Below are 14801 nucleotides of genomic sequence, written 5' to 3'. Positions count from 1 at the left end.
CTTCTCCAGCCACCATCCAATTAGCTTTTACCCTCATCCATCAGGGGAACACATTCATTAGCTGTAGGTCAGGTTAACTCTCCTCTGGTTTAATCCTCATCAGTTTAGCCGTTAAGTCTGGATGCATCCCAGTTATGGAGTCAGGGACTGGTGCATTCCTCGTTGTATTTCTTGTAAATATTTAAATATATCATCACAAACATCCACTATAAGTGCAGCACAAATTAAATTATGCATGTACCCCTTTTTCCTTAAAACTTTCACATTTTAGTCGCTTTTTTATCGCCCTGTCAGATTGTCAAAATATGAGGCATTCACACAATTCAGGGGGGCAGCTGGGAATCCGCCGCAGCCAGGACGCGAACCCGGGTCGCCCGCACGACTGCGCTAACCAATCAACTAAAGGGTCCGACCCGTTAGCCAACGGGCTAGCAAGTCTGCACGTCATTGGTCGTTACACTACCCCCCTCCCCCCTTCGGGGAGCATGTCCTCATGCTTCAGCATACCAGCTCCCCCACGCCTCTGGTCTCACGCGCTTCTGATGGCCTTACGGTCTCACTGTCCCACTTCTAACACCAGTGTAGCAAATTCAGGGGGCAGCCGGGAATCTGCTGCAGCCGGGAAGCGAACCCGGGTCGCCTGCACCACAGGCGTTAACAAGTCAACTGAAGGGTCCGACCCGTGAGCCAACGGGCTAGCAAGTCTACACATCAGTAGTCGGTACAGTATTAAAGGTAAAGACTGAAAAAGAAGTACCCAAAAGACAACCAAACAGCATAAACAGCACAAACAGTGGTTGGTGAGGATTTTGAGGGACACTTATTTATTAAGACACCAATTACTATATGTTCATTTAGAACTCAGTAAATCAAGGTGGGGTGTGGGTGGGGAGGTCCATTTTTACCCTTATTTTGGTTAAAGTGGGCTATGAAGGGACACCGGGTTTGATCAAACATCAGATGTATGGTTCCTTCCGGAAGCTGACACCTTTTTAACTTCCTCTTCCAGTCCAGTCTCGGCAGCGCCCAGCAGCAGCGGTCCGAGGCTCGGGCCCCCCCGGCTCCCCTCGCCGCGTTGCCCCCTTCAGGCCGCAGCAGGAACAGCAGGAGAGCCTGCAGAGGGAGAAAGAGGACGCTCAGAGAAGGGAGAAAGAGAGAGAAGCGGAAGAGAGAGAGAAAGAGGCGCAAAGGGAGGAGGTGAGTAGCTTTGGCAGCCTTGGAAAAACATTTGCAGGTTGATCTATTTTATTGTATTCTATTCTGTTCTAGTGGTTTTCATACTGTGGGTTGTGGCCCACAAGTAGGTCACAGCACAGGGCCAGCTAGGGCACAGGATGTCCACAATAAACTTTTATTTTTTCTTTTTTTTTTGGAGTCAGTCATTTTAATTGTATCCCAAATTATCACAGAAATAATGTTTAATGTTGTCATAGCATGCCTGTTTCAATTGATCGTGGTTATATTTTGCTGCAGAAAAACATTCGGTGAACCCAGGGCCAAAAAGGATCTGCACAGATGTGTTACGATTTAAAAACGTTTAGGATCCCCTGTTCTATTCTATTCTATTCTACTCTACTCAGGTGCAGCGGCTCCAGGGACGCTGTGAGCAGCAGGAACGGCAGCTTATAGCGCTGAGAGAGGAACTGAGGAAGACAACGTTGGGTCTGGAAGCCTTCATCATCACCACCCAGTGCTACTGTCTAAAGGTAGCCGACCTATGTTCTTAATCGTTCTTCTAGCACTTTTCATCGTAACACTTTGTCGTCATTCTCCATCGTGATTTGACACAATATCCTGCTTCTCGACACCTTAAGTTGTGATGCTTCTCCGTAAGCATTTTGTGCAACTTTGCAAACGTTCACAAAATTTGCATTTTTCTCATTGCTTGCAACAACTCTTTTCTACGCCGACTGAATGTGACGTTAGCATAGCTCGCTAGTTGTCCTGCTCCAGTGGACACAAACACGGGATTTATTTCAGAATCATTAATTGCGACAATAGAAGCAACCCATATCCATGCATCATTTTTCATATTTGTCTGATCTTATTGTAAGGAAAATGTCAGCCTTGCTGCGGTCAGGTGTCTAGTCTGTTTATTATTCTACACAGCTGTTTTAGTTGGCATTGAACTCTAATCTTACCAGCGGTAAGGAAACTGAATGGGTTTCCTGTAAATTGTTGTTTGAGTTCATGGTTACGGCACCGGGCGGCATGGTGGCGCAGTGGTTAGCGCGGTCGCCTCACAGCAAGAAGGTCCTAGGTTCGAGCCCCGGGGTAGTCCAACCTTGGGGGGTCGTCCTCTGTGTGGAGTTTGCATGTTCTCCCCTTGTCTGCGTGGGTTTCCTCCGGGTGCTCTGGTTTCCTCCCACAGTCCAAAGACATGTAGGTCAGGTGAATCGGCATTACTAAATTGTCTGTAGGTATGAATGTGTGTGTGGCCCTGTGTGATGGCGTGGTGGCCTGTCCAGGGTGTCTCCCTGCCTGCCGACCAATGACTGCTGGGATAGGCCCCAGCATCCCCGCGACCCTGAACAGGATAAGCGGTTCGGATAATGGATGGATGGATGGTTACAACACCTATCCCCTTCACTGGAGCCTCTAAATAATAACCACAGTTCTCTATTCAGTTCTTTCAAACACTAAGAGCTACAACCATAGTTCGCTGCGCACACACACACACACACACACAACACATTCACACGCAGAGAGCGATAACTCCAGAGGTGAGGTTCTCACACATACACAAGGAGAGGTTCACAGAATGGTCAATGAGCTCTCCTGTGACAGACAGCATGTGTTGTTGTGGTGTTGTGTGAAGGGCCAAGAGTTAAGTGTGTCATGTCACTGGTTTGGTGTGGCCGTCTGGGTCTGACAGGGATTATTTCGCTGCTTTGGGGCTGGGATGGGTAGGAGTGTGATGTTCAGCTGATTTGAAACGGGCTTCTTATAAAGGGGTCCAGCGCCCTCCGCTGACAAAGGTGGTCCTCTCCTATAGCTTTGTCCTGTTAATGCACAGGCTGTTGATAGTCTGTTGTGTTATCAGTAATTCTGCTTAAGAGTGAATACCTCGATTAATAACCATTATCCAGCCCAAAACTGTGCATCAAACATTTCTTTTCCTCACTTGAAGTTTTTATTGAGTTTTCAAAAGGATATAAACAGAACGGTATCATAACATCAACACAAAAAAGAATACAAGGTATAGAAACAGATAAAACTGAAAAAACAATAAATAGCTGTGTGGAAATATTTCAGTATTCACCGAAATATTTTAATCAGGCATTAATTTAGTCGGTGTCATTTCCCATATAAATATAAATGTTCCATTTTTCCCAGTTCTTTTTAAATATGTTCTCTTGGACTCTCAGACGGTGTGTCAACTTTTCCATAATGAAAATGTCTTGGACAATTTCCATCCACTGTTCCTGTTTTGTGTGTCAGACATTCAGTTTGGGTGTTGGTCTCATTCAGGGGTGACCTGCAGACCTGTAGCTGTAGGACACCTGCAGTTGTATATTGTAGAGATTTTATCTCCTTAACTGATTAGCAATTTTGCCTAATTTCGCTTTTGATTAACGCAAAATTATGTAGCAAACCCACTTCTTTAATCCTGTTTTCCAAAATATGCATGTCCCAACTTTGCACTGATAACATTGTGCATTGCCCAGTTTTGATATTAACAAGCGAATTTAATGGATTTTTTTTCTAGCAATTATGAATGAAAAGCAACAAGTTAAATGGGATGGCGCAGTGGTTAGCGCGGTCCCCTCACAGCAAGAAGGTTCTGGGTTCGAGCCTCGGAGTAGTCCAGCCTTGGGGGTCGTCCCGGGTCGTCCTCTGTATGGAGTTTGCATGTTCTCCCCGTGTCTGCGTGGTTTTCCTCCGGGTGCTCTGGTTTCCTCCCACAGTCCAAAGACATGTAGGTCAGGTGAATCGGCCATACTAAATTGCCCCTTGGTATGAAGGTGTGTGTGTGTGGGCCCTGTGTGGTGGTCTGGCGGCCTGTCCAGGGTGTCTCCCCACCTGCCGCCCAATGACTGCGGGGATAGGCTTTAGTATCCCCACGACCCTGAGAGCAGGATAAGTGGTTCGGATAATGGATGGAAGTTAAATGAATCATGATAACTCTTTAGGTGGATGAATTAAGCTTCACATGCACATCATCTGTTATCATCAGACAGCCTGTTTAATGTTGTTCTTGAAACAACTCTACCTTGAAACAACTCTACCTCTCATCCCAGCCGGTATCTACAGAGGGGATTTGGGAGATGGGCTCACACTTTGGTCCTTTCCCTTGGTACCCCTCTGGCTCGCGTTACCGTGAGCCGTCCTGTAGTCAAGGCAAACCGGAAGCGGGACATCAGATGTGTTATCTCTAAAGTCACTTGTGTTGTATTTCAGAACGAGGATGCCGAAGAAAAGGAGAGAGAACTGCTGATGGAAATGCAAAGGCTCCGAGATGAACTGGGTGAGCAGGAACCAACATGGTGGTGATGAAATAAATAGAAACAGTTTGGATTAGATTAAAGACGAAGGTAAAAAATGAGGATAATGCACCCTAAACTGAATAAAATGAGAGAATTGGTGCCTTCATTCTTGTTATGACCCACTGAACAGTTGTTTTAGTTTTATGTTCTCTCCATTTTGAAGTGAATGGACCCCTGGTTCAGTCTATGGTAAAAAATGAGTAGTGAAAACAGATGTAGGTTAAAACTAATGTGAGATGTTCTCCACCTCATGCCCAGCGTTTAACTCGCTGCGATGGGACAGACTCCAGCAGGAGAAGATGGCGCTGGAGGTGGCCTTCGAACGAGAGCTGCAGGAGCTTCAGCTGCAGCAGGAGGCGGAGCTAGCGGCTGTGGAGGAGGGGCTTAGGAAGTGTCACTCAGCAGAGACGGAACATCTGAGGGTGGAGCACCGCTCCGAGGTGGAGGAGCTGAGGACTCAACAGCAGGAGCAGGTGCAAGAGCAGGGCATCGTGGGAAATTCAGTTTTTATGTTTGTTTGAAGCTGCGGGTCGTAAAAATATAATTAGTTTTTGAAAGACTACATTTTTTTTAGTGAATGAATTTATTGAAGAAGAAAAAAGCTAAAGCGTGAGCACACATTCACAATGCACAGTCCGCTTTTTCTTTACCCTTTAACTCCTGTGCTTCTGCACTGTCTTTAAAACAAGTAATATAATAATAAAATTCGATAATACGCAATAATAACAACAATAATAAATAGATAAAATATTTACATGTGGAAACTTTCACTGGTGCAGACATAAACAGGGTGGATATTAAAAACAAGCTGACATGTCGCGGCCTAACAGTCTCCAGGTCTGGAACAGTCAACTACATATACAAACATTTACTGAAATATTTAATGAAATTTAATGAACATTTTTCTGGCACAGGATACAAATCCTTTACACCAGACTCGACAACTTAAAACAAACAACCATACAAACAAGAACCACAATTACTAAAATCACAATAATCTCACAACTACTCACAAATCACATAAATACAATAGTCTCTCATATACATCAGTCTCACAAATAATCATAGTCACACAATACTCACAATGATCACAACTCAGCTTTATAATCGTGTAAAAAGTCCTTTGTTGACCAAAATGTATCTAATCTATTTTTAAAAGAATTAACTGAAGGAGCTGCACCACCACATCCTCTGGAAGTTTGTTCCTCGCTCTCACAGCACGAATTGTGAAGAAGTTTTTCTCTTTTCAGTGACACTTGAATGGGGATCGTTTTAAGGAATTCCCTCCTAACTCATCCCTATTATTCCACAAATAGACAACAGCCTCAGCTGTGAAATCATATATTTTGTGAACAAGCTTATAGACTTCAATCATGTCTTACAGATTTTACTAAACATTGCACTAGAAAGAGGAGAGACAGAAGGGTTTTTAGTTTTTCAGAGTACGACAACATGGAGCCCCAGGCAGACTAGAATTTCTAACAGTACAGTATAATAAAAAGCTGAGACTGGCAAGCAAGATAATAAACTTAACAACCTAGCCAGATAAAAAATGAGGCAATAGCTTTGACCCAGTGGTTTATAAATGATGAGAACCCCTCTCTCTCTTGCTCGCTCTCTCTCTCGCTCTCTCTCTTAATTTAGATGGAGGAAATGGCAATCAACCAACAGGCGGCGATCCAGGAGCTACGAGACATGCATAACATAACGATGGCAACGATGCATGAAGAGCACGCCCGCACCATGAGGGGTAAGTGTCAGAAAACTACAACAAACTGCTACAAACCCACCCTGCCATGTTCGCTTCTCCTCCCTCCCCTTTCACACATGCAGCCTTACCCGAAAATCTCTGTGTGTGAACGTAAACCAGGACTGATATTCCTGAAAAAGTTGTACGAGCAATTTGCCAGTTCAAAACCTCGTAACGCGTGGAAATGTTCCTGGATGACAATAGTTTGCACAAAAGCCATCAGATTGCCGGGTTGAGGACTCAAAGCACTGCGCCAGTCTTGCTTGTGACACGTTTACCGTATCAAGCCAGCCAATCACAAGGAAGGCATCCATGACCTGTTCATGGCAGACCTTTGTCTGAAGCGGGAATTTTGTTTTTAAACCAGGAAAAGGAAGCAAATATTTTTAAAAATTGTCTGCAAATTCAGTTTCCTCAGTAGGGTGTCTGGGCTCAGCCTTGGAGATAGGGTGAGGAGCTCAGACATCCGGAGGGAGCTCGGAGTAGAGCTGCTGCTCCTTCGCGTTGTAAGGAGCCAGTTGAGGTGGTTCGGGCATCTGATTAGGATGCCTCCTGGGCTCCTTCATTTGGAGATTTTCTGGGCACAGGCAACTGGGGGGAGACCCCAGGGTAGACCCAGAACTCGCTGGAGGAACTACATGGGAACGCCTTGGGGTCCCCCAGGAGGAGCTGGAGGGTGTTGCTGGGGAGAGGGATGTCTGGAGTGTCCTACTTAGCTTGCTGCCACCGCGACCCGACCCCAGAGAAGTGGCTGATGATGAGATGCGATATCTGCAAATTGGATCAACCTAGAAATAAGAGAGCTCCTTTTAGTCCATGCCGGGGATGAAATCAATAGTCAGCTGTGTGGTGCAGTTAGAGACGCTGTAGTTTACCATAAAATAAAAGACATCCTATGTGAGCGGGGTGTAATGAGACAGAAGATGTTGTCATGTCTGCTGTCTAGAAATCTTACAGATAGAAGCTGTATGTGTGAACAGGGTCCATGTCTACAGCTGTTTGACAGTTCATCCATCAAATGTACAGTAACATTAATAGTTTCTGGCAATGAAATGCTTAGACTTGTCTTCTCAGCACAGTAAGAATAAAAGTAAAAGTATGGCTGATCAAATTTAAATAAGGAAAGGATGAAAAAAAGTGTCCAACATGTCTCTGAAACTGTTGTTGGTCTTGTAAGTGAGGCACATTGTCAGCTTTGTTTTAAAAAGGCACTGTGTAGACCAACTAGTTGTCTTTCTGTAGACTTGCGGAAGGCTCATGAACAGCAGAAGATCATGTTGGAGGAGGACTTTGAGAAACACAGGCTGTGTCTCCAGGTATGTCTCTCGGGTTCGGGAAGCTTTTCATTTGTGGACTGGAGTTTGGATAAAGTGTTGACCTGTGCTGAGCTCATGTGCGTCTTGGTGTTTGTCCGTGCACGTGGATGCGTACGTGTATGACTGTGTCTTTCCATGTTTGGACGTGTGTGTGTGTATGAATGTGCGGTTGTGTTGTGCAGGATCAAGTGGACACCCTGACGTTTCAGAACCAGAGCCTGCGGGACAAAGCTAAGCGCTTTGAGGAGGCGCTGAGGAGGAGTACGGATGAACAGATAGTGGTGAGATAACTCGTGGCGGTCACACATGAAGTCATGGAAAGTAACAAAACGCAAGTACTTTGTTACTGTACTTCATGTGGTAACTTTTTTTATGGTAAAATATTAACTTTTAAACGCTGTAATTGAGTTGTTTCAAGATGCAGCGACACATTCAGCTTAACCTGCGACCCGTCGCTAAGCGCCTGTTCTAACTGCTGGTGTACTGGTAAGACAATGGCGGGAAATGTTAGCGTCGCATGTGAAGCGATGCATTTTACGTCACATCCTGTTAGGTCTGGTGGACACCAATGCCAAGTTGTCAAGACTGCAGTTGCAAAATTCTGACCTAGATGGCGCTATTGTGTCAAATGGACTATGAAACGTAAGACTTTCAGCTCCTATTCCAGTACATTTCATCGAAAATATTTATTTATTTTACTCCAAGTTTTTATTGCAGTCATGTTACTTAAATAACATGAATACTTTAAATTTAAAAAATATTAATAATTAAAGTCAGGCTTTATGTATGTATATATATAAACTTTGTTAAAAAGAAACACTCAACGGTAGGGAAAGTGCTCAACAAAGGAGCAAAATAATCCAGTGAGTCAAGTAAATTCTTTCTGAGACAGTAAAAGCCTGTTTCATGCCATATATATTATATATGTAGAAAAAAACTTTTAATACATAGCAGTACCAGCTTGTTTTGTGCGTCGCACACTCATCAGCTGTCAATGTTTTCCGCCTCTAAAAGTGAAAGGTCCAGTGTCACCTTCAGCAAGCTCATAAAGAGTCTCACAATGATGAGGTGAATGACGCCGCCGTTGAGGAACGTTTCTCTGTCCTCCCCTCAGACTGCAAGGCGAATATAAGGTAGAAGGCTCTGCTGCATGATCTCCTGGAAGAACTCGGCAGAGACATTATGCAGGCGGCCATGTTAAAAGGGGGTAATTCTTTTGAGGATGCCATCGTGAGGGCTATGAAAAAGCAGCTGCTGTTGGAAATGTCTCCCAGGACTGAAAAGGCGTCCAAAAAGAAAGCCAGTCTCTTGAAACGCTCTCAACAGTTCCTCTACAGAAGGCGTGCCAAGGTGGGCGGCGTTAAAACTGAAATCACTGCAGCCTGTGAAGAGGAAGAGGCACCGTCTGTCCGCAAGACTTCAACTGGAGAGCCTAAAAAGAAGCCCCTCATTATTACATGATGAGTGACGGTTTCCAGGGAAAAACGCTATACATATATACAATGTCAGAAGAAAGAGGAACCAATCCACTAAACCAATCAGACAATGTTCAAAATGTACTAAAATGTTGTAAGAATAAGATCAAATCTTCAGTTTAATCATTGTTTTTAAGGTTTGTTAGCATTTTTTTTTTCTTTTACCTAATTGCAATTCAGTATTCATGTAGAAACTTATAGAAAAAGAATCTCATTCTGAATTATAGAATCATTAGTGTTCACAAGTGGACATTTGGTTGTGTTAATAGACCTGGATCATATGGAACAAAAAAGTTAGGGACTGGATTTATCAGACATTTAAAAGGACTGCTGATTTAGGAATGCGAAACAATAATTCGTTAGATTCCTATCCTTGTAAATTGGTATGACACCACCTAAACATTTTTTAAACAAATTGTAAACCAATGTACACACTAGCACTCATCTGCATAGAAAAAGGTACAGTAGTACTTCACTAGTCCTCTGTGTCTCCATCTCACTCTCATCTGAATATAAACGTGTGTGTGTCTATAACAGGATGCCCTGGCTCCGTACCAGCATATTGAGGAAGACCTTAAGAGCTTGAAGGAAGTTGTTGAAATGAAGAACCAGCAGATACACCAGCAGGAGAAGAAGATATCTGACTTGGAGAAAGTGGTAGGCTCAATAAGCTATCTAACACACATACACACACACACACACTTGACCACCATGATAGTCACTTTGTATGTTTGGTGAACTGAAGGTGGCGCTGTGGTTCTATGTTACTTTGAGCAGGCTCATAAGAACGTGCTACTGGAGGAGAAGGTCCAGGTTCTACAGCAGCAGAATGAAGATCTGAAAGCTCGTATTGAAATGAACCTAGTCCTGTCCAGGTAATATACATCGTCATCATCATGAACAGTCAAATCAGCAGCAGCACATCACAGGAACATTGCAAAGACTTCAATTTGATCTTTTATTGACATTATAACTTTAATAATAATAAAGACTTTATTTATATAGTATTTTCCTAAAACAATGTTACAAAGTGCTTTACAAAGAAATAAAACCAGACATGGCAAAAATAAGAATGAGACCAAATAAGTAAGAGTAAAAATAAAAAGTATGAATAAATACAAATAATTATCAAACATTTGTAAAAGCTTTCACAAAAAGAAAAGTTTTAAGACAAGATTTAAAAGAAGCTAGAGACTTGGTTTGTCATAGTTCAATAAGAAGAGAGTTCCATAGTGTGGGGGCTCTAACAGCAAAAGCCTGATCACCCTTTGTGACAAACCGAGACCTGGGAATAAGGGCTTCATCTGTGGATCTTAATTGTCAAAGAGGGCATATACCAGGTCAATAAATCAGAAATGTATGTAAGAGAAAGACCGTTTAAGGCCTTAAAAGTAAGGCCTTAATCATTTCGAAATATAACAGGGAGCCAGTGTAGGGAGGCAAGCACAGGAGTGATATGGTCATGCCTCTTTGTCCCAGTAATGAGCCAAGCAGCGGCATTTTGTACCAACTACAGATGGTGGAGGGAGCCCTTGCGGATACCCAAGTAATGTGCGTTGCAATAGTTAAGCCGAGAATAGATAAAAGCATGTACAACTTTTTGCAGATCAGCAGTTGATAAAAATGACCTCATTTTGGAGATTACCTTGAGCTGGAGAAAGCATAACTGAACAGCATGTTTGATTTGATTATCAAAACCGAGGTTAACATCAAATATTACCCCAAGATTCCTAGCAGCCTGCTTAAGACTACCTGACAGATCACCAAGATTAGTAACAAAAGGGCTGATGGAATTTGGGGGGACTGAACAGAATGACCTCAGACTTATCACCATCCCATTTAAGAACATTTTTGGACGTCAGCAGAGAAAAGAAAAAACATTTTTGGACATCCAGGATTTAAGTCAAAGAGGCAAGCTGTGAGATTTGAGATTTGCTTTGGCGCTAGGATCTGTGGGTTTTAGTGGCATGTATAACTGATTGTCATCAGCATAAAAATGGTAAAACGTGATGATTTAGAAGTCCCTAAGTGACGTAAGAGGATGCTGTGATCGACTGTGTCAAAGGCAGCACTTCATTCTAAAAGAACTAAAATCGAGCAGTAACCTCTGTCTGTAGTCAGCAGTAGGTCATCAGTAACCTTAACTAGAGCTGTCTCTGCATTATGAAGTGCTCTAAAACCAGACTGGAAACTGTTAAAAACACCATTAGTGTTCATAAAAGAAATCAATTGAGACGAAATTACTGTCTCCAGAACCTTAGATAAAAAGACAATTTGGAGATGAGTCTGTAGTTACTTAAGGACAGGGGATCTAAATTAGGTCTCTTCAGCAATGGGTGGACAATGGTATGCTTAAAACTGGCTGGAAAAGAACCAGAGGCCAGAGAATTATTAAGAATTTGCAGAATAATGGGGCCAACAGTTGAAAATACCTCCTTGAGCAGCTTAGTGGGAATGATGTCTAAGATGCAGGGGGAGGAGTTCATATTGGAGACTGAACTCTCTAACACTGAAATTGTAATTGGTTGAAACTGGGTAAAAGAGGCACAATTAACATGGGGAATGGAACGAATGCAAGGGACAGGCTGGATTTAGGACCTGATATTCGCCACCTTATTTACAAAATGAGTGAGACATTTTTCAGACAGTTCAACATCAGGTTAAAAAAAAAGAAGTGGAGTGACCATTAATAACAGAATCAGTTATCCTAAAGAGAACTTTAGGATTGTCAAGTCAAATTTATTTGTATAGCCCAATATCACAAATTACAAATTTGCGTCAGGGGGCTTTACAGCAACACAACATCCTGATTTGTGGTTATTTCTTGATATCAATTCTTGATATCAGTTCAGAGAAGTATGCTGAGCTCGCATCCTTAACTGCCTTCTGGTAAATTAACATTTGGTTTTTATGGGTGTTATGTGATAATTCGGACTTGTTGACCTTCCATTGTCGTTTTGATTTTCTACAGTCTTCTAATGGCATGAGTGTGATCGTTCAGCCAGGGGAGGTTATTTGATTTTTGTTTCCTAGTTTTAAATGGTGCAGTTTGGTCAAGGAGGGATAGGCACTGATCATTGAATGAATTTCACAGTGCATCTGGATTGAGAGAGGATATAGAGGGATTAAAGGATGATGCATTAAAAGCATCACAGAATTTAACTGCAGAGCCAGCAGTGAGAATGTGAGAGCATGTTTTAGGATAGCAGCTAGGAAAAGCAAGCTGTAATGGGACTTTGAAAACAACAGCTTTATGGTCAATTCAGGGAATGGGAAGGACAACACACATAAATATTAAAATCACCAAGAATAAGCACCCTGTCATATTTTGGCATAAGAATAGACAGAGAAGACCAAAAAACCTTGAAATAAAACTAACTGAATTAGGGGGCCTATAAATTAAGATGCAGAGTGAAGGTAGAGGGCCAGTGATTAAAAAACATAAAACCTCAAAGGAGATAAAATTACCAAAAGTAACAGGATGACACTTAAAACCTAACATAAAAAACAGCTGGGCCACCCCCTCTTCCACAGGGCCTGGGAATATGAAAATATGCAAAATCAGGGGGAACAGCCTCAATCAGGGGAATAGTGTCCCCTGGGGACAGCCATGTCTCCGTAATCATAAAAATGTCCAGGTTATGAGTAACAATAAAATCATTAATGATGAAGGACTAATGGACTTATTTTACCAAGAGATCTCACATTCAAGAGGCCTTAATTGTTTGGTGTCAAAGCGGAGTTAAAACCAACCAGCAAACAGGACATAAATTGCAGATTTTTGCTCCAGATATCCGGTTGTTGTTGTTGTTTCTACTATTGGATACATCGCATGGTGCCTAGTAATAGTCTGTATGGGGAAAACTCCTAGTGAAAGGGTCAGATGAGGCCAGCGGAGGGAGCCAGTGGGCAGAGCAGTACCGTCGGGTGCCACCACAGGCAGAAGCGGAGGCTCCAGAAGGGAAGCATGGGATGTTAACAGTCAGTCACGTGGCGAGGACTGTACGGTGTGCTGCAGGTTGGCTGCTAGCATCTGGCTACCCATTCTGTTTGGGTGGTCTCCGTCAGTTCTGAAAAAGGAGATACGATCCCAAAACAGACTGAGGGCCTTAATATGTTGAGAAAATTGACATCCATAACTTTATCACCAACATCTCATCACCGCCATTATCATCGCTATCTATTTTATTGCCAAGTTAGATTGCACATTGCCAGTAAAGTGACTGGGGTTTGTCCCGCCATCCTGCATATTGAAGCAAAATAACACAAGTTCACATTTCCCCATTTCAAGATTCAATTATTCATCATAAATTAACATACTCTTCTGTCAGTAAGTACCAACCAGACACATATTCAAAAACCGCCGTCGTAATTTATCACTGGTCATGCCAATAGCGATTTGCTTTGCTATTCAAGAACATCATCTACTGCCATACGCTAACTAGTGGGCAAGAGTGTAACTGCAGTCAGGATATAAACGTGTCTAATTAAGCCCAACACACGTTACAGGAAATTTCTACAACTTTTAGTTTTGCCAACCAATAAAGAGTGGACATTATAAATAAGTCAGTCCTGCATTGTCTTTCAAAATCTTTAAATTTTACCTGCATTTGGACTGTTTGCATCCGGTCACCCTAATTGCCAGGGATTTGTCATTGCTCTTTGCAACCTTTAAATATTACACAACATTTAAGACAGTATCATCACCAGCATGGCAGGATTTCTCCCCATGATGTTTTTCAGTCAAAGAGCTACCTGGGGGAATATTTTCACAGTTTTTTTTGTGTTTGTCATGTTTTTTCTTTTCGTTTACACCAGAAAAATCTTTCTCTTGCTCTGCAGTTTCTTTATTTGTGGGTCTGGGTGTCTTTGCAGGCAACTCTCAGAGGAAAATGCCAACCTCCAGGAGTCCGTGGAGAAGGAGAACACCGAAAAGAAACGTCTGAGCCGCAACAACGACGAGCTGCTGTGGCGTCTGCAGACCAGCCCTCTGATGTCCCCCTGCTCCTCCCCGCTGCACCGCTCCTTCTCCACCTCCCCCGTCCCTTCCTCCCCCCTCTTCTCCTCCTCACCTTTGGCAGGCTGCGACTCCCCCACTCACTGCTATAGCTGCCCCCAGCCTGGCACCCCAGCTCATTACTCCTCCCCCTCACACAGAGCCACCGCCAATCAAAATCTTTCCCCGGGACCAGCCACACCCACTCGCAGAGTTCCAGCCAATCACTGTAACTCAGATGCTCGTTTAAACCCCTGTTAGAAACAAGCATTCATATCCTTTAACTATCTCTCTCTCTCTCTCTGTCTCTAGTCAGGTTTCCATCCAAATGTATCACAAATTTTAACCAAATTTTCATAAAATAGGCAAAAGAAAATGGGAATTTATGCAGATTTCCATCTAATACTGTTATGCGAATATTAGGAGTTGGTTTATCAAGATAAGAAGTAGGTGGCGCTAATTCCCCAGTCAGGTGCAGAAGAAGTAGGCGCAACAAGATAACATCCATCCATCCATCCATTATCCAAGCCGCTTATCCCAATGGGGGTCACGGGGATGCTGGAGCCTATCCCAGCAGTCATTGGGCGGCGGGCAGGGCGACACCCTGGACAGAACGCCAGGCCATCACAGATGAGTTAACGTACTACTAGATAATAACATACTACCTGAGCTGTTGATTGGGGAGTTGAGGGCCATAACCAAAAGTCTTTGACCCAGAATTTTATCCATATTTTTTTTCTCAAAAAACCTGAAGCTGGCTTTAGCTTTGCCCCCGAA

The 14801-nt window shown here is 43.1% G+C and overlaps 1 protein-coding gene across 1 annotated transcript in view; it reads left to right on the top strand.

The window, feature by feature from the left end:
- Nucleotides 1-14285, top strand: part of mtus2a (microtubule associated tumor suppressor candidate 2a) — an 80942-nt gene extending 66657 nt beyond the window's left edge. The window contains exons 6-15 of the mRNA XM_056285225.1: nt 1010-1197; nt 1581-1706; nt 4402-4468; nt 4746-4960; nt 6132-6237; nt 7480-7553; nt 7736-7834; nt 9566-9685; nt 9803-9903; nt 13904-14285. Of these exons, the coding sequence (XP_056141200.1) occupies nt 1010-1197; nt 1581-1706; nt 4402-4468; nt 4746-4960; nt 6132-6237; nt 7480-7553; nt 7736-7834; nt 9566-9685; nt 9803-9903; nt 13904-14285 (1478 nt within the window). The remainder of the gene's footprint in view (nt 1-1009; nt 1198-1580; nt 1707-4401; nt 4469-4745; nt 4961-6131; nt 6238-7479; nt 7554-7735; nt 7835-9565; nt 9686-9802; nt 9904-13903) is intronic.
- Nucleotides 14286-14801: the final 516 nt, after the last annotated feature.

Source organism: Lampris incognitus, chromosome 8, assembly GCF_029633865.1.
Source record: "Lampris incognitus isolate fLamInc1 chromosome 8, fLamInc1.hap2, whole genome shotgun sequence".
Lineage (NCBI taxonomy): Eukaryota > Metazoa > Chordata > Actinopteri > Lampriformes > Lampridae > Lampris > Lampris incognitus.
The sequence above is the reverse complement of the archived record's forward strand: the minus strand, read 5'-3'. Positions and strand labels throughout refer to the sequence as shown.